Consider the following 22,194-nt stretch of genomic DNA (forward strand, 5'->3'; position numbering starts at 1 on the left):
ACTGATCTCATTTGTCAGTGATTTGAGGATTGGTGTTAACTTTTCTTTTAAAAAACCTGTATGTTTATTTTTTATCTTTTCTGTGAATAAAGTTTTACGGGAGGAAGTGAACAGTGGTCTTTGGGAAGCCTCTATCATAAACTGAAAAATAATTTACTTTTCTTGTTCACACAGGGAATTAATCAGGTTTTCAGAGAGGAAGTTCAAATTGATCCATAAGCAGCAATAATACAATACATATACATAGTTTTTTTGAGGAATGCCGGTATTTTACATTATAGCTTTGAGTATCGTTTGAAAACGCATTATCACAGGTTCCACCAAACCATTGAGGACCTAATCATTCTTCTTTATATTAAACGAAATATGCCAAATGCATCAACGCTAAAAAAAGAAATGGAACCTCAAACTGGTGAAGTAAAGTAGACTAGGCCTTTTCCATGCAGATATTTTCACTTGTCAAACTCGGATGTAGTTATTGACAGTGTTTGTTGGAGTCATCACTATGTTATAACGTCAAGTCATGTTTCCGGCATTGAAAAATCAAAATGTCAACTGTGATTTTAAAGTATTTATTTGTATCAAAAAATTCCCCAAAATGCCCAGAAAATTGCATGATAAATATTTTGAATAGTTTGAAGCATTCTGAAACAAAAACAGTGCCATTAGTCAGTGGTGAATGGAAGCACTCACACGGAGCACAATGAGCCCATCCAAAGCACTAAATTCCAAAATAACATCCGACTGAGGGGAGACAAGCAACGGAAAGTGCACACACTCAATGGCACTTCTGTCTGTCACTGCTGCAACACAGATACTCAGCCCTCAGTGGCAGCATCAGCATGTATGACACAGAAAGACGCAGCAGACGACGTTTTTAAAAACTCTTTCAATTGGAAAAATGAATCAGTACAATCTACAGTGTCTGATCGACAGTCTCATACAAACAAGAAACGGAAAGCAATTTGGACATGATGTGGACAGAACCGAACTTGTTATACTATTGTTATAATGAAACGTGAAATGAAAAGAGACAAACTGCAGTGTGGTTGTGGCAGCAGTGGCTGGTGTTTGATCCAAGCTCTTTCCCTAAACTGTCCCTCGGATGGGGAACCACTGAGCCCCAAACGTGTCTATTTTCCTTTACGATTCAGACCACGTCCATTCAGACAGGAGCAGTGAAAAAACGTTCTAGTATGGCCTTCGTACAGATTTTTCAAGGGCTACATTAATGCTTATTAAATCCTTCACTAATACCTACTCCTTCTGTAGTTAGAGCTAAAATGACTCCTTTTACCAATGTTTTGAAGGTATTTCAGAATCTTGTCATTTTTTTGGGACAGTAGATTTTAAAGTCCCATTTAGGGTGGATTTAAGGAGGACACAGCATCCCGTTTCTGTTAAATCTGGATTTTGTGAGTATCTGTCTCATCTGTTTTCTCTGTTTTTCATCCTTTGTGCTGCCTATCTTGGCCAGGACAGTTTTTCTTCTCAAATAAAGGTTAAATTTAATAAAGTAATAATGCGAAAAAATTTAGTTGTTAAAGAAATTTGAGGCTGGTGTTCATCATTTGACCTCTCGCCCCCTGTTGAAGGAAAACAGAGGCTTTGAACCAAAGCTTATTTACAGATGCCAACTTTTATCTTGCCTAGTTTAATAACCCTTAATTAATGAATTATTAACATTTACATTATGATGTTGGCCTTTTAGAAATCTCTTGGTCCTTGTAAGACTTGATATTTTAATTGTGAATGTCCTTTATTAATGACTATAAATGGAATATTTTGGGAAATACTTTTATTCAATCTATGATGTAGAGTTAAATCCAAGGCTGCATCTGATTTCCTTAACTCAAAACAAAGATAAGAAATGTTGCACTATTAGTTAAAATGACTTGTTTTTTCTTATCAATCCTTATACAAGAATTAGTTTATTAACCATTAATAAAACCGCTGATTATAAATGGCTTATAAAAGATGACTTAGCAGAAAGTGGTACCAAGAACTGTCAAATGGACTGAATTTGCTATTTCCTGGCCAAGCTTGGATTTCACATCATGGTGGTGAATATTTTGTACAGAACTCATAAGTACATATGAATATCTCTTGCCAGTTCTACTGCATGCATCACCCCGACAGTCAAATAAACACATGTATTAGTGATTGTGTCCAACACACCAGTGGAATTACTGCTCACACATGAAAAAAGAGCCTACAAATAACAATTTACAGATATTTCTCTCTAAAAAAAGATTTTCATTCAAAATGTATGCATTTTTTCCTTATAAATATATTGATTTCATCCAAACCTATTTGACTTTTTATAAAAAATCATTCTTTGGGTTGATCCTTCCCAACAACCAGCTGAAATGACGAGAAGACATCTGCATAGGTTTGCACAACTGCATCAGACATGAGTTCAAACGCAGTCGGACATGAGACATCCCTGTGCCAAACTGGAAGTCATTCGTGCTCGGACACTTCAGGTCAATACATATGTTTGTCCAATGGAGTTACAGATATGTCGACTAAAACGGAAGCCCCGCATCTCAGAAATCAAAGTGCCCATGAAGTGTTGAAGCCACGAGAATGGAGGTAGACCTTTTCTGTTAGAAGTGAAGCAAAGCAGATGTGGATCACTGCAGAGGAAGATTAGACGAGCTTCTGTCCACCGAAATGAAGTTCAACAGGTTATTCTCGAGCTGAATTGATCGACTTGGAGAATTGATGATCTTTCTATGTACCATAATCTTTCCTCCATCTCAAGCTGATGTGTAAACATTTTTGAAAATTTGGTCTACTAGGAAGATGATTGACATCATGAGGACAATATCAAGCTTTTTCTTGGATAAAGCATACATGTTTGACATGTTAAATAAGATGTGAACTGTAGATGAACATAGCTGAGCCACCCAGCTTTATTCAGATGTCAGAGATGAACACGAAGGCCTCGTGTGAGACATATTCAAATAAAAGTGCTGGTTTACATTCACTTAGTTTAAGGATCATTTTTCCCTGATCAGATTTGATTATGTTTTATTTTTTAACGATGCATGACACTTAATAATTGTAATGTGATTAGGGGGATAATTGGGAAATAAAATCAGAAAGGGATTTCCACATGAATTGCAGAACATAGTTGCATTATGGGATATGTAGGATCCTGTGTTTTCTCCGGAGCTAGGTAGTGTGGACAAACAGGCAGGATATCTCAGCATCTGCTGCTCATTTAAAAAGCTGCACTCCTTTTTTTTACTGGCTAATGAAGCTTAGCATAAGTTCAATCAGGAAGACTGTCTTTATGACTCATTTTTTTCACAATTCACCCTCGCTCTCTCACTCCCCCCACCTTTACTAATCAGCTGAGTATGGGTGAGTGAAAATGCTCTGCAGAGCTGAGGGGAACTGAAGTTAAGGGACCATTCTCTGAAGGTTTTTCCACTATCAATGGGTCCTTTTACATTAACATTACACATTTATTTGATCCATTGCTTATATAAAAATACTGTTTAGTGCAGCTTTAATATCTCTCTTGTGAATCCCCTCAAAGTTTTTACAGAAGTTTGGGTCTGGGACATACAACATACTGTCTGCATGCCTATCTATGAAGAAAATAAATATTCTTTTGGTTCATTGTTTCTATAAAAAATATAATATGCTATGGTCCTGATACGTAAAGCTGTTGCTTCATGTTCTGAACATCCCCTGGACAAATGAATAAACCTGGTTGGCTGCAGCATCACTGCTCTGATCATCGTCCTACTATCCTAATCTTTTCCCATGAACCCACATTGTCCCTTACATCAACCCGTTTTTCCCCAGACTCCTTGGCCTGATAAATGGGATGCATACAATTAGACTTTGTACATACTGTTCCCCTCTTTACAGAGTTGGCAGTGGGCTAGTAGAGATGGTCATAGGCACTACAAGGAAACCTTCCTCTTTGGAGGTAAACTTTTTGACCCTGTTTACGTTCTGTAAAGACTGATAACTTTCTATGAGAGGGGCTTAAGCCAAAGCCTCTGGGGAAGTCCTGTTCCTATATTTCCATCTCTGTCTGTCAGAAGACACCAATCAATCAGTAAGGAGAAGAGTAATGGGACAGATAAAGTGCAAAATGACCCCCTCCCAAACCTCAGTGTATGCTACTGCCCGTCTTTGGCTGTGTGGTTACCCCTGTACTACGATGTCTCTCCCTCCTTGGCCCTTGCGTCGCCTGTCTGTCTGTCTGCTGCGCCCAGGGCCAGTCCAACAGGGCTCAGTTCTTTTTGAAGAAAGAGAAAAGTCTCTTGTCCTGGTGGGAGATGCGGTGAGCTCGTCTTGAGGACTGACTGCCGTGGGCCCGCGACAGGGAGGAAGGGGCAGAGCGCCACTCGTCCTGGTGCTTGTCCATCAACTGCTGGTCAATCACTCTGTGCATATCGTCCTAAAGCCAAGGACAGAGTAGTGAATGAGAAACAGACAGGAGAGAAATGTCACACAGAGATGGCATGTATACTGGAGGTTTTGAAAAGTTTGACCTAAATTATCCATTTATTATTTTTATTTGGTTCTGATTAATTTGACACCACAACCCCCTTTACCACAGCAGATCCCTTTGAGGTGCTCAATTTAAAAACAGCGGGATGCCCTGTGTTGCAGCTTAGCCTTTATGATGTTATGATAATGTACTCCTACCTGGCCTCAGATTTCTTGTGTAGTAATTTTATTGAAATGCTTTAATGTGCAAAAGAAGCACAAAACTTGAAGGTTGCATTTTGACTGTTAAATCAGTTAGAGTAGAGGGTTATCGAAATGTATACAGCACCGCTATCCAGAGAGTTTTGCAATTTGCCTCTTATTCAGCAAGTCAAACATACACTTACACAGCAATGGCAGCAAGCTGTACTGCAGCATGTGAGGTTCTGCCCAGAACGTTTGGTGCAGTTTGTGTTTCACTGACACTTTGACATGTGGACAGGAGGGACTTCGATTAGTGGACAATCTGCTTTGTCTTCAAACCACAGCTGCATCGCACAGATGTATATTTCCAAAATTGTTCAGTCACATGGGCCACATTACAGTTGACGCACATTCAGCTCGGAGGATTCAGGCCCACATCAGTTGCCTTCTTCGCATTGTTCATTATTCACCATTAGATATGATGGAAATTCCTGTTTTGAATTATGAAGGGCTGCTGTCCATAAGGAGAGAGAGCAGTTGGTGATTGATATTGTAGCTAAAAAAAAATTCTGGGAAAACGTCCTCTGGCTTCTCAAAAAGACAATGTTTCCTGTCTATTATGCTTGTAAATATCTATTTGTGAGAGATCTCTTTGTGAGTTAACTTAAAGAGTAAGTCATTAATTTAAATAGCTTTTAGAGGCATGAGTAATTAGAACAAAGTATTTTTTGCTTTCCTGTCCCAATGTTAATCTTGCTGCTCCAGTGATTTATTGTTCACTGTTCTAAATTGCAACAAATAGTTGGACTTAAAGGATTGACAGGTTTTTTCTAATTATTGTTGAGAGATAAAGCAACCAGGGATTTCTGAAAAGCTATTTTGTACTTACACTAGGAGTACATACCTTTTATTAATAAAATATTAGTCTTCATTGGATGTGACCTAACATCACTCTACATAATGTAGCACCACCCAGAGTCATTGAGTGAGAGAGTAGTGACAACGCCGTTCACTCCAATGGACCCTTTTTCCCTCAGCAATGGCGGATCATGGATCCTCTCAATAGTTAGTGGATTATATCCAAATAAATTTGTAAAATAAATTGTTTAAAAAACCTATTGACACATAGGCATGTCGGTCTGCTATATTGTAAATCGATACATCTATTGACTACTAAAAACCAAAAATAGCAGTTCTGTAGCTCCGAATAATGGATTGTAATTGCGCGCCAAGAACTTCCGGAAACTATCTGAAGTCTACATGAGTCACGTGACGTGCAAGCATTTTGGACTTACGTTGTCGCTACTCTCTCTCTCAACGGCTCTGGTACCACTCAAGCATTAGGATCTGCATGTTTTTGATGTCTGTGTTGTTATCTCTCAAAGTGAACAGTGGACCCATTACTTAAAGACATTCAATTAGTGGTACAGGTGTATGGAGAGAGGAGACAGGCAGGTGGAGAGAGGGTGGAGGGTTAGGATGGTTCTCTGTGTGATGGTTGATGGTTTCAGTGAGAAAGGGAGCTGGGTGGGCATTTCGGAGTCTGGAGTTGGTTAACCGTGACATGGAATGGCTCAGGATGGCGTAGTCGGGTTGGTGGAGGGTGAGGCGGCAAGATGGCGCAGCTCGGGCTCACCTCTAAGGCAGGAGGGGGGGGTACCACAGGGGAGAGAGGGTGGTACGAGAGCTGAGAAAGGCCACTAGATCAGAAACCACAAGAGCCAAACAGTAAAGAGCCCTGAGGAGGCAAACTGTGGGCAGGGAGAAGAGAGAGGAAAGAGCTGCTAGTTAGGGATGAGGAGGGGTAGGGAGGGAACATGGACACGCACACGCACACGCACACGCATGCATGCACACACGCACACACACTCACAATGTCACTCAGACTACAAATCTGCCCTTACTTACACATATCACAGACTGACACACGCTCTCAGGTTAATTGAGTGGTTAAGTGTAAGTGCACAGATTCTGTTAAAATATACTGACTTTCTGTTATGAAACACAAGTGACAGGGAAGGAAAAATAGAGAGAAACTGTTTGAGAAGTAATTGTCATTTCATTCCTGGATGAACAAGATTCTCTCCAGGAATGAAGTTCTCTCTACGTAACAACCTTACAATAGCTGTACCAAAATCCCACAAAAGAACTACTAAGCTCTTACAGATAAATCGCTTGTGACCTTTGACCCACCTGCCAGGCCTCCAGCTGCTGCGACAGATTGAGCTTCTGCTGGATGGCATCCAAAAGCTGGCTATTCAGAGACATGATGTCTATTTTACACTTGGCCAGCTCCATCTCCACCACTTTCTTTCTGCAAGACACACACACACACACACACACACACACACACACACACACACACACACAAACACACACACACACACACATTACACTTTGTAATATCAAAACCACTCAAACATGTGTATGTTAAATATCAAGTGAAAATGTCAAACTATTCATACTGGTTCTTGTTCACAGTAAGTACTTTGGCTATAACAAAACATTATGATCAGAAAAAAGTAATTGCTGGGACATACTACAGTTAAGTCTGACGGGGCAAGAAACACATGCAGTCACTTTTTAACAAAATCACTTTATTTCAAGGAAGTGAAAGTGCTCCATATTATTGGAAATTGTTTGTAGACAACTAACCAGGTCATTCAGTATAATTTTTCTCTTGCCAAAAGGGGCTTGATTTGACTTCTTGCTTTGTTGTTCATATCTTTAGATAATATGATTGGATTCCCTGACATCAGTGCTTAATTATCCGTTAAACATCTCATTGAGGTGAGAATTTGTAAGGAAGGCTTATTGTATTATATATTACATACAGTTTATTTATCATAGAAATCTTGCTAGTGAAAGTGCATTATGATTATGATTATTATGATTATGACTATTATTATTATTATCATTATTATTATTATCATTATTATTATTATTATCATCATTGTTATTGTTATTGTCATCATCACTATTATTATTACTATTATTATAATTATATTTTTGTTGGTGTTGCTGTTATTATTATTATGTAGTTGTGATGCAGTATTCATTATATGATGTGATCATACTTGGTTATGGCGTCGTCTCTGTCTCTGATAGCACTCTGGAGCTGCTCGCTGGGTTCTCGGACTTCAGCCATCGCCCTCATCCGCTTGTTGTCCTCCTGCAGAGAACACATCTCTATGGAGAGCAGCGCCATCTGCAGGTTACATGGGAGAGCATGACAGATCTGTGAGACACAGGCCTTAATAAATTCAATATTGCTTCCAAGCTTTAGTGGGGGGGAGGAGATTATTTTGTGTAGCTCATGTAAGATGGCATTTTAAAGCCACAGGAGGAAGTGAGCTGTCCTCGCACACAGGAGACAAGGTTGAAGCAATGTCCTACATTAAAAACAACATACATCAAATTCACATTGGCTCATGAACTGGTGAGAACCACATCTGCAGCACTGGGTCATGTTATTCTTAGACACAAGCACTTGTTAATTCATTGTTATTCCACCAAGAGCGAGTGGATATGATCTTGAATTAATGAGGCTGTCTGACCTGATTAGCAGCAGGTCCTCAGTGCAAAAACCTTTGGATTCAGCTCGAGCGCTTATGTTTTATCAGCATGCCCATGTTCAATATATGATGTACATGAGTGTACACATATGTACAGATATGTCAGAGAAACTGTGACATATCTTACGGAGAAGGCGACCAGGTATTGGTGCAGGCTCTTGTTATCTCGCGCCTCGACTACTGCAACTCCCTTCTAGCTGGTGTGCCGGCATGGGCCATCCGACCACTGCAACTCCTCCAGAATGCAGCAGCCCGGTTGATCTTCAACCTTCCCAAGATCTGCCACACTACAACGCTCCTTCGCATCCTGCACTGGCTTCCGGTGGTGGCTCGAATCAGATTCATGGCACTGGTACTTGCCTACCGTGCTGCGAATGGCTCAGGAATTGGCCTCGGGCTTGCTACTTCCTGACTGCGATAGGCTGACAGCCCCAGCTCAACTAAATCCCATTTGTTTTCTGTCCTGGTTCCTCAACGGTGTAACGAGCTAGGACAGCAGAAACCCCCCCCCCCCCCCCCCCCCCCCCAGAATGGAGCACTTGAAGCTGATTTTGCTTGTTTAATAAATGTTCATGCACTCTCTTGATATTTGCACGTTTTGGGTAATATTTTCATGCTTAAATGCACTTATTGTAAGTCGCTTTAGCGTCTGTTGAATAAATATAATGTAATGTAAAAACTGGTACCTGATTGTGCAGCTGCAGCAGCTCCCTTTCACTGCTGCGTGTTTTGTCCTGCTCAGCTTCGTGCAGCTCTCTCCCCTCCCTCAGCTCCTCTCCCAGCTTCCTCACCTGCTCCTCCAGAGCTTCCTCATCGCTGCGCCGCGAGCCCTTTCAACCCACAACACACACTCATTGTTTATGTACTGCTACTATTCAGAGTTCATTATGGTAAGTGTTCAAATAGGCAGTATCCACCACTCTATAACTTGATGTTACTCTGTGTCCCGTTTGACATTTTCAAGAGAAGAACTAATATATGTGATTACAATATGTGATTTGCAAGTATTTAAAAATATATATATTGCTAATTACAATAATGCCAGCATGAAATTCAACACATTTGGAGAAGAAATATTCCAATAATGAATTTATATTTATTTTCGTTAACATTTACACAGGGGTGAGTTTGGAGGAATCACAGAATGTATCAAGAGACAAATGAGTGAATAGCTACATCAGAGTGGATTCATCAGGAAGGGGCATCTGAAACCTCAGGATCTCAGGTCAGTGATTAATAAAAAAGTCCTTGACAGATTTGAATTTTGTTAGGGGCTGAACAGTGTCTCCATTATACTGTTTATCATTTTGTTAGCTGCAGGAAACACTGAAATCAAGAGGGTGAACAGCGACAAGCCCGTTCAGTCTGCCACAGTTTACTGCTCCACGTCATCAACAAAACAAGCTTAATTCACACAAACAGAACATACGCCCCTAATGACTTCTATATAATTTTCTGGTTCTTTTTTAAAAACGTAATCACATGAGTGGGTGCTTACTAAATTGTCTACAACCATTGTTTCTATTTGCTCTGTAATAACATAATTACAGTCCTATTTCAAAAGTGAATAGGAAACTCTGGTACCCCTTAAATGATGAGGGGTTGTTTTTCCACAGTGTGTTGTTCATTACCGTGGACTCGTTGCCATCCAGCAGATTCTGGGTAAGCCTCCGTAGCTCCAAAAGGCTGGTGTGGAGGCTGCCAGTAGGCACATCCTTGGCTGAGGACGTCTCCGAGGACTCGTCCATGGAAGAGTCGGTGGACAGTGCAGAGTCTGTTATGTCGTTTCCCCGGAGATGGGAGCAGAGTGAGCGGACCTCACAGTAGGCCTCCCATAGCTGAAGACGCAACTTAAGTTGGGGGAGGGGATATGAAGATATCAGTCATACAAGCGCCTGGTGCTAACAAAGGGCTTAAATAAAGAGTGGACTAAATGAAACATAATCCTAAAGTCATGAGAATAATTACCTGCTCCCTCTCCTGCTCCTGCTCCTCCTGCTCCATGCTTTGTTCTATCTCACACAGCAGGCTGGATGGGTGTGGGGTGAGGCTGTGGAGGCAGTGCTCCTCTGACAGCTCCTCCAGCCGAGCAGTCAGCTGCCTGTGGGACACCTGAACCTCCTTGAGCTCCAGCTGGCTCTGTCGCAACTGGACATAACAAAAGGAGGCAAAACTTAACAGTGCAAAGTATGAATACCTACAGTAGTCTGACAGGAGTGCTGGCTATTTTAAGGACATGGGTGAACACAAAAATTGCTTTGTCGAAAGTTAATGTACAATATCTACAGTCCTTCATGCACGTATCCATACCTGTAGGTCTTTCTCGTGACACTGCTTCTCCAACACCAGCGTCCTCTCTCTGAGGTCGTCCATTGTGCTCTGCAGCAGCTCGTTCTCCTCCAGCATGGCGTGCACCCGTCGCTCCAGCTCCATCTTCCTATCTGACAGCATCTTAATCTAACATTTTAAACAGCACCTGTTAGTTACTACGCCACAGGATGGCCATTAACTGGTGAACTAACTAACTGGTGATTCTTTAGATTTCCTGGTCGATAGTGGACAGATGGGCAGCTATAGGCCTGATTTAAGGCTACATGACTCTGAGGCGAGCTGGGCTTTTACACAAGATTAAAAAGTACTCCCACTGGTCTAAAGAATGTTTGTTGCCTAGCACGGGCATAGGCGTTGGTTGCCTCCCTCGTCTTTAGGAATGTTTAAGTGATATGTTAGCATCTCCACCAAAGTTACAATAAGCCTACTATTTCCCAATACAATGTAACAGCCCTCAACTGAAGGCTAGCTTCGCTGCAGGGCTCCTTTTTCCTCATGAATTCCCCCCCCCCGCTGCCTGAGCAGCTTTCCCCATTAAACAAACAGCAGTTCTCGCTCATTTTTATTCCTCCTGCTTTTGACCTACATCTGGTAACATACTTCACAGAACAGGAGCTTACATGTGGATCAGTTGTTTTTTTTCCTTATTACCATATGAGCATCAACATTGCCAAGTTCTGGAATATTTTTGGGCTGCTATAGTCTCTGACTTTACAGAAATAGGGCAACAAGCCACTAGTCATCAGCACATGTCATATCAAGGCAAAGTGTTAGATAAGTGGGAGCACCCAGACATCTTAGCCAAATATAGAGCCTTTCCTTCCAATTTTAGCGCAGGCTCTGCGGTTCTGGTGTTTTCTGCCCACCTTTGAAGAGACTGTACAGAGGAAATCTCAGCAGTTTTTCATGCTCTAACAGTAACTTTATTCATAACATGACCTGCTGATAACATACATGAGCGCGACTGACATCGCAACACATCTCATGCTCATGTTACAAAGCTTTTTTTTCAAGCTCAATCCCCGGAAATAGGGATTGCCATAAGGATGTGGAAATGTCAAATATGCTGTTTTTTTCCTATTCATACATGAATTCCATTTTGGCTTCTATTCCATCTAACTTTAATTTTATGTTAACACAAGATCTTAATTGTATCCAATGATCAACTCATTTAATCGGATGCAAAAGAAACAATTGTATATTTAAAGAATAATAATAAAAAAAAATAATAATAATAATGGTGCAATCCTTGTTTTACTCTTTCACAAGACTCAGCATGCAGCATGCACTCTGGTCGACAGACAGCATTCGGCAACCACTCACTTCTAGCCCTTGCTGCTCCAACCAAGTGGCAGGAGTGTGAGGGAAAGAGGAGCAGGTAAGGAGAGAGATAACGATAATAGGAAGAGAGGAAAAGTTACAATTTAGGAGAAAGTGCCCTGACAGAAGAAGCAGTTCCAGTAGCACGAGTTGAAAGATGTTCAATACCTCTCTGAAAAACAGGACATGAGTTCAAAGAAGAATCTTTCCTTAGTGGGATTTTCACTTATTATCATCAGAAACCCTAACTTTAAAGTGAGACCATGTAAACTCTTGCAAAACAGAATCCAATTTGTGATCAATGTGGTAATTGCAAGATAATAGCACAGAAGTTGCATCCCTTGCAATGTGGAGTCACCTTATGCACACGGTCTTCTTGCTGAGCAAGTAACTGTAAACATGTTATTTTGTTTTTGTGAATAGAGTGTTGCTTTTCTGCTCTGTTCTGCTTTTGGTGGGTGACTGCTCACCTGCTCAGCCTACTGTTCAGAGATACAGCTCAACTGCCTGTATTTGATGGACAATGGAAACATGTGACTGGTAGTTGCTCACCTCTGCCTGTAGAGTCTCTAATCGTGTCATGTGCTGGCTTGTAGACATACTCTTCTCCCTGAAGTCGTCCCGTAATGAATGAACCTGAGTGGACAGCTGCTTCTCCACCTCTGCAGCCTGGAAAGATTCACAATACAGAACGTTAACCTGGAATGAATCTGCGTTTATTTAGTTGGTAAGAATATTCCACTGACATTGCAGTCTTATAACACTGTCAGACTCGCAGAAGACAGTTTTAAAAAAAACCCCCAATCAGAATCGTAGTAGCTGAAACAGATATCATTTTTTAATTCTACACACTCATTTGTCATTGGCATTTGTCAAAGTCCAGCGCCTACATTACCCACAGTGCAACTTGACCACTGACAGTTTAGTCAGAGATTCAAGCGTGTTGTGCTGAGGGTGGCTACTGTATCCTGGAGCCTTTAGTCGGCAGCAAAGATGAGGAGCCGGCTACATATCCACGGATCATTGTACTTGATGATAACAACCCATTATTGAAGTCACATTAACTGAATTAAATTAACTGCTCAGTTACATAAGAAAGACTGTGCAGCACACGCATGCATGCACACACACACACACACACGCACACACGCACACACACATACACCTTAAAATGCTGACATTCACAATGTGTATTACTAATGTAGTTTTGCTTGTAAATCAGCTCTCCCGATACTGTTCATCTGAATGTCACAGCCCTTCAATAGTCCAGTGCTCAGTGTTTGTGCACACTGCAGCACAGCAGCAGACTCTGGGCATCAGTTGAGATTATACTTACCTGGTTGGAACAGACTACTCAGTGCCCGGCTGCGCTTCATTAGCATAGAGCTGCAGTCAGGAAACCACTGTTGGCATTATCATAAATGTCAACAGCAAAACCTAAAAATGACTTGCCTTTTACAACTCACTGAAAAGAATAACATGGTGTAGAGCAAAAAACTAGAGCAAGGAAGTGTTAAATTTAGATTTTTATTTTTTAGGTTTGTCTTAATCACTATGTACACCAATATGAATGGCCTCTAGATGGCACTACACACTAAAGCAGCCTCTCAAGAAGCTCACTTTGGGATTTGAAGAGGCTCAGCTCACTTCTGTCCTCAGGTAACACTGGCTGTAGTCTGTGTCAGAGTTCTGAAGGGAGTCTGTGGAAATTTAAAGCTGCCAGGACGACTGTGCCTCAGCTCCATCATTGTGGGGCTCTGCTCTGAGTGGTAACTAAGATGATAGCAGCAGTGTGATGACTCTCTCTTTTGGTTTTTACAAGATGACTTATACAAAATGCCTTTAGGGAATGTCAAAAAAGCTGTGCAATGTGCAAATACGTCTCCTCACATGGGGAGAAGTTGTCTGCACACCTTTTTGATAAGTTACAATAAATCAATTAATCATCCACCTCTAAGTGAAATTGTCATCCCAGAAAGGACTGAGATCCAAGTATTAGTGTATTAGAGCTCTTAAGGTGGGCTACAGGGGAACCATAATATATGGCAAAAAAAATAATAATAATTTTGTAGAATCGCCATAATGATGGTTGAATTTTTTCCAACAAATGCTAGAAAATTAAACCTCCCCCTGTATACCCACTGCACCTGGCTGCGAATAACTTCTACTGATTATTATACTTTCAACAACACAAAGATTAAGTTTACAAAACATAATGAACAAGTTAAAAAGTGTAAGATAAGTTGTTAATTACAAAACGGTAATGGATGAGCCTGATACCTGAATTGTGCTGAATAGATTTGGTGGGTTTCATTATGGTGCAAGCAAATCAAACAATGTTTGATCAATCAAAATGTGTTCACTGCCACTCAGGTTAAGCAGGTTAAACTAATGCTCAAAGATGGTATCACTGGTCAACGTTTGCTTTGTTTTATGTTGTATTGTATATTTACTGCCATATTTAGCTAGATTTAACCACCTCCACTTCCTCCAACAAAAAGCATTAAACAAATTCTAAGAAGTATTTGCAATGACAGTTTGTCTCAGGATTTAGTCACCTTGTTGTATTACTGTGAGCAAATATCCTAATCTGTTTAGCTACATTGTCCACATGTGGGTATGTGACAGCTGACCCAGAGGCTGGAGAGACAAAACTTGAAAAGTAAATATCATTCCTGTTTATTAAGTTGCAGGTGGTTTTTGGTTGGGGAACATTATCCATCATTTGCAAGTGCATCATAGGTCTTTGGTGGCACAACCTGGCATCAAACTGTCTGTATCCTCTGTACAGCATATTCCCATGGTAACAACACATGGAGTTTCATTTTGCATGTCTTTCTGGTTGACATAGCAACCAGGAAGGAGGAGGATTGGTTGAGCTGCGACTTGTGGTCTCAATGCTTCTGGTATTTTCCTTTGTCGCTTTCACAGAGCGCTGCCTTGTCTATACTTTTGGAGGATGGGCAACCCCACTTTCAAGCGGTTGCGTAACAAATTCTGTGACAATAAGCACCAATAGCAGAGCTGGTCCTGACAGTTACAGCTACCTTAGGCTGATGGGAGGCAGAGGATGATAGCTGGGACTGTGTTTACCCCTGACAGGTTTCAGCAGGAGGAATGAAACTGAGGCCTGTGTGCTCTGGATACACTGTACTGGTGAGGCCAGACACAACACTAAAATATTCACATTACACCTTGCTTGTCATATTGCTATAAAAGTCACACATCACAAACGTGAATGATTGTCTACAGCCTCTGATGAGTCACTGGAGGCTGATGTCGCATTTTAATTACGTATGATGGAACGTTTGATGGAAGTAGAATTGACTATGACCATAAAGCATGCAGACACTTATGCTGTAGTCAGTGCATCTTTAGCCTTCTCTGAGCATGTGTGGTGATGTAATTAGAGGAAGGTCCTTTTCCTGCTGGTTCACTCTGATCAGATTACACTTGAGGAGGCTGGCTGTCCTCACATTTAAGACCCATACACACCAGCACACACCTCCTAAGGCTCATCTCCTGCATTAATGGAAACAATTTTCTCTGGGTGTAATGAATATAATGTATAGCTTTACAACCACTGTTTGAAAATACACACACACACACACACACACACACACACACACACACACAAAATCACACACACAGAGGAATAATAACCACAGGGCGTGTCACCCCGGGAAAAGACGTGATGAAAGAGTCAGAGATTACAATTTTAGATCTTCTTATGAGTTACCTGCTGCTATTAATTAAATAGAGTATTGACAGGAGTTGTTTTGGTTCAGGACTGAATGCATATGGCAAGGCTATTAGCACGGATTATAGCCTAATCCCCTCAGCACTGCATTCTACACCCATGACTTACATCACTTCCTATGGAGTGCCCTGCCTTCTCAAGGTCGTCCCACTGCAGCCAATTGAAGGCTTTGTGTAGAAATGAATCCTGAGTTAAAGGGAGGAAGATGTGTTGTTTTTATAAAGTTAATCTTTGGCTGATAGGGATCTTTATATTACCCCTCTGAGTAGTTGGTTCTTACAGTATATAAGGAGAACTAATTAAATCAATAAAGCCAAGATTACCACACAAAAAGCAATTCAATTAATAGAGAGGATAATTAGAAATTAGCAACTGAGTGAGAAAAATAGTAATTGAATGAAAAATAAATGAGTAATCATCCTTACTTTATTTCTACAAATCTACACTTATCTTAAAGGTTTGTTTTAGTAAAGACATTAAATATGATTACTTATTAATGTCCTGATTAATTATCGATTTATTCATTTATAGATTTGAAATAACTTCTCAACTCATTTCATCTAGAATTATGTAAATTTGTATTTATTATTTTTAGGCTTATAGGATGTTTTTTTTGTCCTCCATAGTATTCTAATGGCACCAACAAACCAGTTTAACCAGTTTAAAATTAAACGGCGTCTGCCGTCTCTATGTTATTGTTCACCTAGAGGCTGTGGATGAGCGTGATCTGTCGGTTTGGAGCCTGGTAGATGTGTCTATTGTCCAGTCAGGAGGCCACAGGCAGGATCAGATCACAATAAGACATGCTTAAGATGTATGGGGCAGAATAGTGCCTACTCAGAGCTGTGAATGGTTAACATTACTTAGTCACCGCCCATCGCTTAATAATGAGCCCAGAGAGAGAGAGAGAGAGAGAGGGAGAGAGAGACAGAGAGAGAGAGAGAGAGAGAGAGAGCACTGTGGCTGACCTCATTTATTTCATTACCCAGCAGGTCTACCTCTGTCTGCCCAACGCACTGAATCATAAGATCTGGATTGGTGGAGTCAATTAGGTCTCAGGAATTTCACTGAGTCACAAAGGCTACAAGAAATGCTCTCCCTTAAAATCACAATCCTGACCACTTTCAGGAAATACCTTTTGAGATTCCCACACCCAGGTTTCAATTAAATGAAATGCAGTTTAATTATGCTAAGTGTCTGCTCGTGCTGCAAACCACGGTGACTGGCCAGTCCAGCACAATTCTTGATTGAAATGTGACAATGGTGTTGGGGCAAGATAGAGCTGGGGGCGGGTTCAATATGATCGAGTGACAACAAGAAGTGTCCTCTACAGCGGTGAACTGGGGCTTGAAATCCACCACACAGAGCCTTCTCCTCCCTGAGCAGCGTGTGGCCAGCAGCAGATCACATCTTCTCCCAGGAGAGGAAACAGCACACACAAGTGTGAGCGTTGCCATGGACTGCAGTACTAACAGGGTTATCAAAGCACCTGTACAGGCCTGTCAACCTTTGTGTATACAGCTCTGGGCATCATGAAATGTAAGCTTGGCACCCACTGCCAGCCCACCTGACAGCTGACGACACGATGCCTCTGTTCACAACCCGTGAGTTGATGCAGTATAATGGTCTTAAAACGTTTTTAGACTGTATATCCCTCTGACAGGCTAGGTAGCATGATGCCATCCTGCTGTTGGTGAAAAAGAAAGCTCAACCCTGTGACGCAACAGTCTTTAGGCGCGACACACAGTTTGGGGCAAATGTGATAAACAATCAATTCTTTATGGCTGCAGTGAAAAGTCTTTTTTTTCACTCTCAGCTCCACCAGTCGGCATCTACTGCCAGTCTCAGTTCATCCTGATGTCTGTCCGGTACATCATGAGAAAAAAAAATGCAGATTCAAGTGCTTGTGTCAATTCTGAGCACTGCTATATGTACCTCAATGTATCGGCCATATATGACTGTCCGTCTATTGATCTATTTTTCAACCTTTTTTCCCTATATGGCCATTTTTTTACCCTGCCAGTCAGAATAAGCTGCCAATGCATCACCTGTCAATGTGCACAGTGCGATTGCATAAGTGTGCAGTCCAATCATTGTTAATTATTCAACATAAGACCTGGGAGCTCCGTTTTATATTGATGAGTTAGCATAATTCAGGTGGATTTAGAAAGAGGCTGAAGGGAGGTAGAACCCCGCCTCCCCAGGGGGACGATGAATCATCACTTGGCTGAGCACCTTAAATAATGTCAGCCAGGCAGCCCCCCAGGCCAGGCCACACACACACACACACACACACACACACACACTGCTCACCCTATTGAGTTGCTCCAGCAGTCTATGGTTCTGTTCCGAGAGCTCATTGATGGCCTTGGTCTTGTCCCTGTCAGCCTCTCTCAGCTGGACCTGATGGCGTTCCAGCTCGCCCTGCAGTTGCTGGACGTCCGTCTCCAGCTCGGCCACACGGCCCTCCCACTCCCCCTCTCGACTCTCCAGACGCCGACGCAACTCATGCTTCTCCTGCTCCAAGTGCTGCATGTGAATGCGGGGACAGAGGGTGACAGGGTTAGACATTCATTTGCTTGGGTTTGAGGTACACTAAAACTGAGACATTGTACACCTTCAACAGAAGAACGTGGGGCTCAATCCTTTCCTTCTTTGCAAAAGTGTAGAGGCTTGTTTCTGTTGTGGTGCTGATGATGTCACTGTGCCACAAATATACATTTGGCATTAATATGAAAGCATGTGATTTTGACAGTGAAGAAAGTTTGATCATTGCATCATACACCAGAAACAAGACTAAAAAGTCCAAAAGGGTGACAACAACTGCAAAAGCATAAATTAAATCTGGTGAAATCTGTGCTAGAGTTTAGGGATTTTAAAATTGAACCAATCTCTTGTGCCTGTCTCCTGGAGTGACAGTTCTGAGAATAGAAAGAAGCATTGCATTGCCTCTTTCTATTCTCTAGATGGCAATGAACGGCGAGCAGATGCACTTGCATGGCCAGCTGCTCCAAGAGAGTGGTCAAGGGCTGAAGCAGCTGGTATCTGTGTGTCCACTATTTTCCTCTCTGGTCGAATGCCCAAACAAAAGGAGGGATCAGAGAGATTCAAAACAACAACACCAACCGCCATTTGTACGGGGAACCAGGAACTGTAACAGCATTAATAACGACGGGCTGCAGCTTATTCCTCTGAGCTGCAACACGAGGATGAAGGAGGATCAAAGGGCTGAACAGATGTACAGTTGATGCGGTAGACCCCGGACAGACACATGCTTATACCTTTGTGGTTTCTCAGGCCACACATGATGTGCTACACCTTCTCTTAGCTTGGCTACTATTCACTGCAATGACAGACACAGTAAGGGTCCACTTTCTTTCTCACGATCAGAGGGACCGGCGCGCTTCAATCAGATACAGTTGCCTGTTTATAGAACACTGGGTACAACAACTCACTGCCGCGAAAAGGGGCATCATAGCTGAATGCGGTGGCTTGGATGTGAGGCTCTGCAGTCTCCGTGTGTTGGGATCCTCCTGAGTTTGTTTACACAGCAATGGCCAAAACTTGGCTACAGGATTATGGCATTTGAGGCCAATGCAGAAAGAGGCTCACGGTGCAGCATTCAAAAACTGGAGTTCCCCTGTATTCGTTTACCTCTAATTTCTCGTTGAGATCTTTGTGCATCCTCTCATATTGCTTGGTCAAGTCTTGGTTTCTGTCCAGCAGCGCTTTGCCGAGTTTAGCAGCCAAAACCAGGTCCTTTTCCTTTTGGCGGAGGAGCGACAGCGGGTCTGCGCCATGGCCCGCGATGGGCGATCCCGGGTCCGGCGGCTCCCGCTCGCCGTCCCGCTCCCCGGCGAGCATGGCCAGCTGCTCCTCCAGGGCCGTGCCGAGGCCCCCGGGGCCGGCGTGCCGCAGAGGGCGAGCCCGGAAGCCGCCGGGCTCCCGAGCGGCGGGGCCGCTCCGGGGCTCCATGCAGTCGCTGTCCAGTTCCGGCGGTGCTGAAACCACGGCGGGCGCGTGCGGGTCGAGGCAGGCGGCGGACATCGGCGCGCGGCGGTGGAGGGAGGCCGACGGAGGAGAGAGGAGACGGGTTTTCACTCCGGACGAAGCCAGCCTACCTCGACTGGGCTGGGCCTGCCGGACTGGCTTGCTATCGACAATCCGTCCATCGTTCTTGAAATCCACCGCTGGATTCAGTCGGATCGCAAACTGTTCTCTCTTTCTCTCGAGTCTCGAGTCTCGTCGCGTCTCTCTCTCCTGGTCAAACTGCCAGCCGCGACTCCCCGCCTCGACTGCAGCCCTGTGGCTGTTAATCAGTGGACACGCAGGCTGTTCTTATCCCGCTATGAACCGCCTCGATGAGCTCTGCGCAGCGGTCGGTCGGTCGGTCGGTCGGTCGGGCTCCACGCCGTCTCGTGGTCCCGGGCCCCCCATATCGATCGCTCCTCTACACCGGAGGCATTTGACGGCGAACCGGAGGGGCGCGATCCCGATGCCTTCTCGACCCCCTTTTCCCCCTCTCGAATGCGCGTTCCCGCCACGGCGGTGACGACAGCGGCAACCTGTTACAAACGTCGAGCCCATTGGCTGAAAAACCATAGCGCCATATTTCGGCGCCTCTCGCACACACATCTGTGGCAAGCAGAAAAAAAAACGAACACGTGAAGAGATGAAAGAAGAGGAGACTGGCGCTTCAATGATGCGGCAGTCATCGGTAGAAGCTGCCAAGCAGAGAAAAACCTGTTATGAGTTTGCATTCACAATAAACCGGTGCTGAAAGACCTAAAGATGATGTGATGCTGGATATAATTTGCAGGTATTACTGATATTAAATAATAATCTGGTGGAGACCAAATTGAACTTGTTCCATTAACAAATTAGGCTTCCGCAAATGGCCGGTGGTTATAGACATTATTGCGATATTTAAATCGTGTTTACCATGTAAACAGAAAGTGTTGCGCATATACGTAGCCTATAACTAAGCCAGTCAGGTCTGGAAATTCACATTTCAGAAAACAATACGTGACTATAACTCATACTTTATGAGAATGTGTAAGGTTATTTGATGATATAAATAATGTTATTACAAACATATACGACAGAGGTGGTCATGTATCTGATGGCCATGATCGAAATTGCTAGCTACAGGCTGCAGTTACTGCTACCTGAAGCTAGTTTATTAGCTTTAGGTCAGAAATTCGACATTCATTTGGATCTGTAGCTTACATGATAGTAACCTCCCCTTGCCACAATACTTTAATTTATAGGGGCCATAAAAAAAATTCCCATTTAAATTACAAGATGGGCGCCACGGTGGTGTAGTGGTTAGCACCTTCGCCTCACAGCAAGAAGGTTCTGGGTTCGAACCTAGAAATCCGCGGGGGATTGGCTCCAGCGACCCCCCGCGACCCTTAAATGGATAAAGCGGTAGACGATGAATGAATGAATGAATTACAAGATAAAAAAAAGCTATACGCACTGTTTATCGGGGCCCTCGCACATATGCGCACGTCAGGGTGGGTCGCGATATCACTTCCTGTGTCCATGTACATCATGCGCAGAGTACACCATGTAAATGGGATGATGTTAGTAACATAAGTCTGAATTCCTGTTGTCTGGTCAATATTGTTGTCAGGTCAATATTGACCATGGCTCAATATTGACACGTAGATGTGGTGTGGGTGGGACTGTAATCTTGCATGAGAAATTGGGTGAAGATATGACCACGTGGAGTGGAGTTATGGCAGTCCGATATTTCAAGGCAGCACATCTAAATCTGCCGCCACGTGAGGGCATTAGACGAAAACTGACAGATTAGACAAAATCACATCATCAATGTGTTACTGCTTTTTTGAGGAAGTTTGAGTTGGATAAGGTAAACCCGCAGAGGCATAGCAAAGGTCTTAAGATGACAGCGACAGAAAATGGAGTCGCTGTGATTAATCCTATACAGAGATGAGGTACAACTCCTCACCGTGTTGCACTGACAATCTCAACCTGAAAAAACAGCAAAACCAGAGAGATTGTAGTGGATTTAGGAGGACAAGAGAAGAGATCCTGACCCCGTGCTCATAAATGGCGAGGCTGTGAAGAGGGTCTCCAGTTTCAAATTGGAATTCGCATCACAGAGGATCTCCCCTGGGCCACGCACACTTCATCTGACACTGGTAAGGCACAACAACGTCTGTACTTCCTAAGGAAGCTGAGGAAGGCTGGGCTCCCTCAGAATCTCCTCATTAACTTTTACCGGTGCACAGTGGAAAGCACCGATGCAGCACGAATTTCGCCATCACGCCACGGGGAGGGCTTTAGACGAAAACTCACAGACTTTTCTGCATCACATTATTAAAGTGTTTTAGCTTCTGGTCAACCTGCGAGGCAGAGGATGTAAAAGTATAGAACATGTCACTTCCTGTTCCAGTAGGTGGCGCTATGACGTTCGGTCAATATTGACATTATACAGAGACTGTTACCATGCCTGAGAAGTTTGACAGAGATCGGGTTATGTACCTTCAATTCCTAGCAGATACTTTATGCCAGGTA

General features: G+C 42.9%; 1 protein-coding gene across 3 annotated transcripts; it reads right to left on the reverse strand.

Annotated features, from left to right (window-relative positions):
- Positions 1 to 247: 247 nt before the first annotated feature.
- bicdl1 (BICD family like cargo adaptor 1) lies at positions 248 to 20,214 on the reverse strand. Of its 3 annotated transcripts, XR_004794515.2 has the most exons (12): positions 19,303 to 20,214; positions 17,962 to 18,177; positions 12,441 to 12,557; positions 11,892 to 11,903; positions 10,548 to 10,694; positions 10,206 to 10,385; positions 9,869 to 10,087; positions 8,924 to 9,067; positions 7,740 to 7,870; positions 6,856 to 6,976; positions 6,299 to 6,413; positions 4,323 to 4,426 (listed from the first exon to the last, which is right to left on the reverse strand). XR_004794515.2 is itself a non-coding variant. In XM_035639663.2 (11 exons), exons 1-11 carry the CDS (start codon positions 19,693 to 19,695, stop codon positions 4,259 to 4,261), a joined length of 1,848 nt encoding a protein of 615 aa, XP_035495556.1. In that variant the 5' UTR covers positions 19,696 to 20,213; the 3' UTR covers positions 248 to 4,258. The 3 variants fall into 3 exon arrangements, 2 of the variants coding, with proteins under 2 accessions (XP_035495556.1, XP_035495557.1); XM_035639663.2 differs by lacking the exon at positions 6,299 to 6,413 and having other exon boundaries at positions 248 to 4,426; positions 19,303 to 20,213; XM_035639664.2 differs by lacking the exons at positions 6,299 to 6,413; positions 11,892 to 11,903 and having other exon boundaries at positions 248 to 4,426; positions 19,303 to 20,213.
- Between the last annotated feature and the right edge of the window lie 1,980 nt (positions 20,215 to 22,194).

This window comes from Scophthalmus maximus, chromosome 3 (assembly GCF_022379125.1).
Source record: "Scophthalmus maximus strain ysfricsl-2021 chromosome 3, ASM2237912v1, whole genome shotgun sequence".
In the NCBI taxonomy this organism is placed as follows: Eukaryota; Metazoa; Chordata; class Actinopteri; order Pleuronectiformes; family Scophthalmidae; genus Scophthalmus; species Scophthalmus maximus.

Bases quoted from the DNA above. Each gene is read 5' to 3' on its own strand.
- bicdl1 (XM_035639663.2), bottom strand. From the start codon at position 19,695: ATGTCCGCCGCCTGCCTCGACCCGCACGCGCCCGCCGTGGTTTCAGCA. The intron at 12,558-17,961 runs GTGAGCAGTGTG...GAATCTTTCCAG, and splicing joins TGCTGGAGCAACTCAATAGG to GCTGCAGAGGTGGAGAAGCA. The intron at 6,977-7,739 runs GTATGATCACAT...TGTGTCTTGCAG, and splicing joins AGAGACGACGCCATAACCAA to AAAGAAAGTGGTGGAGATGG.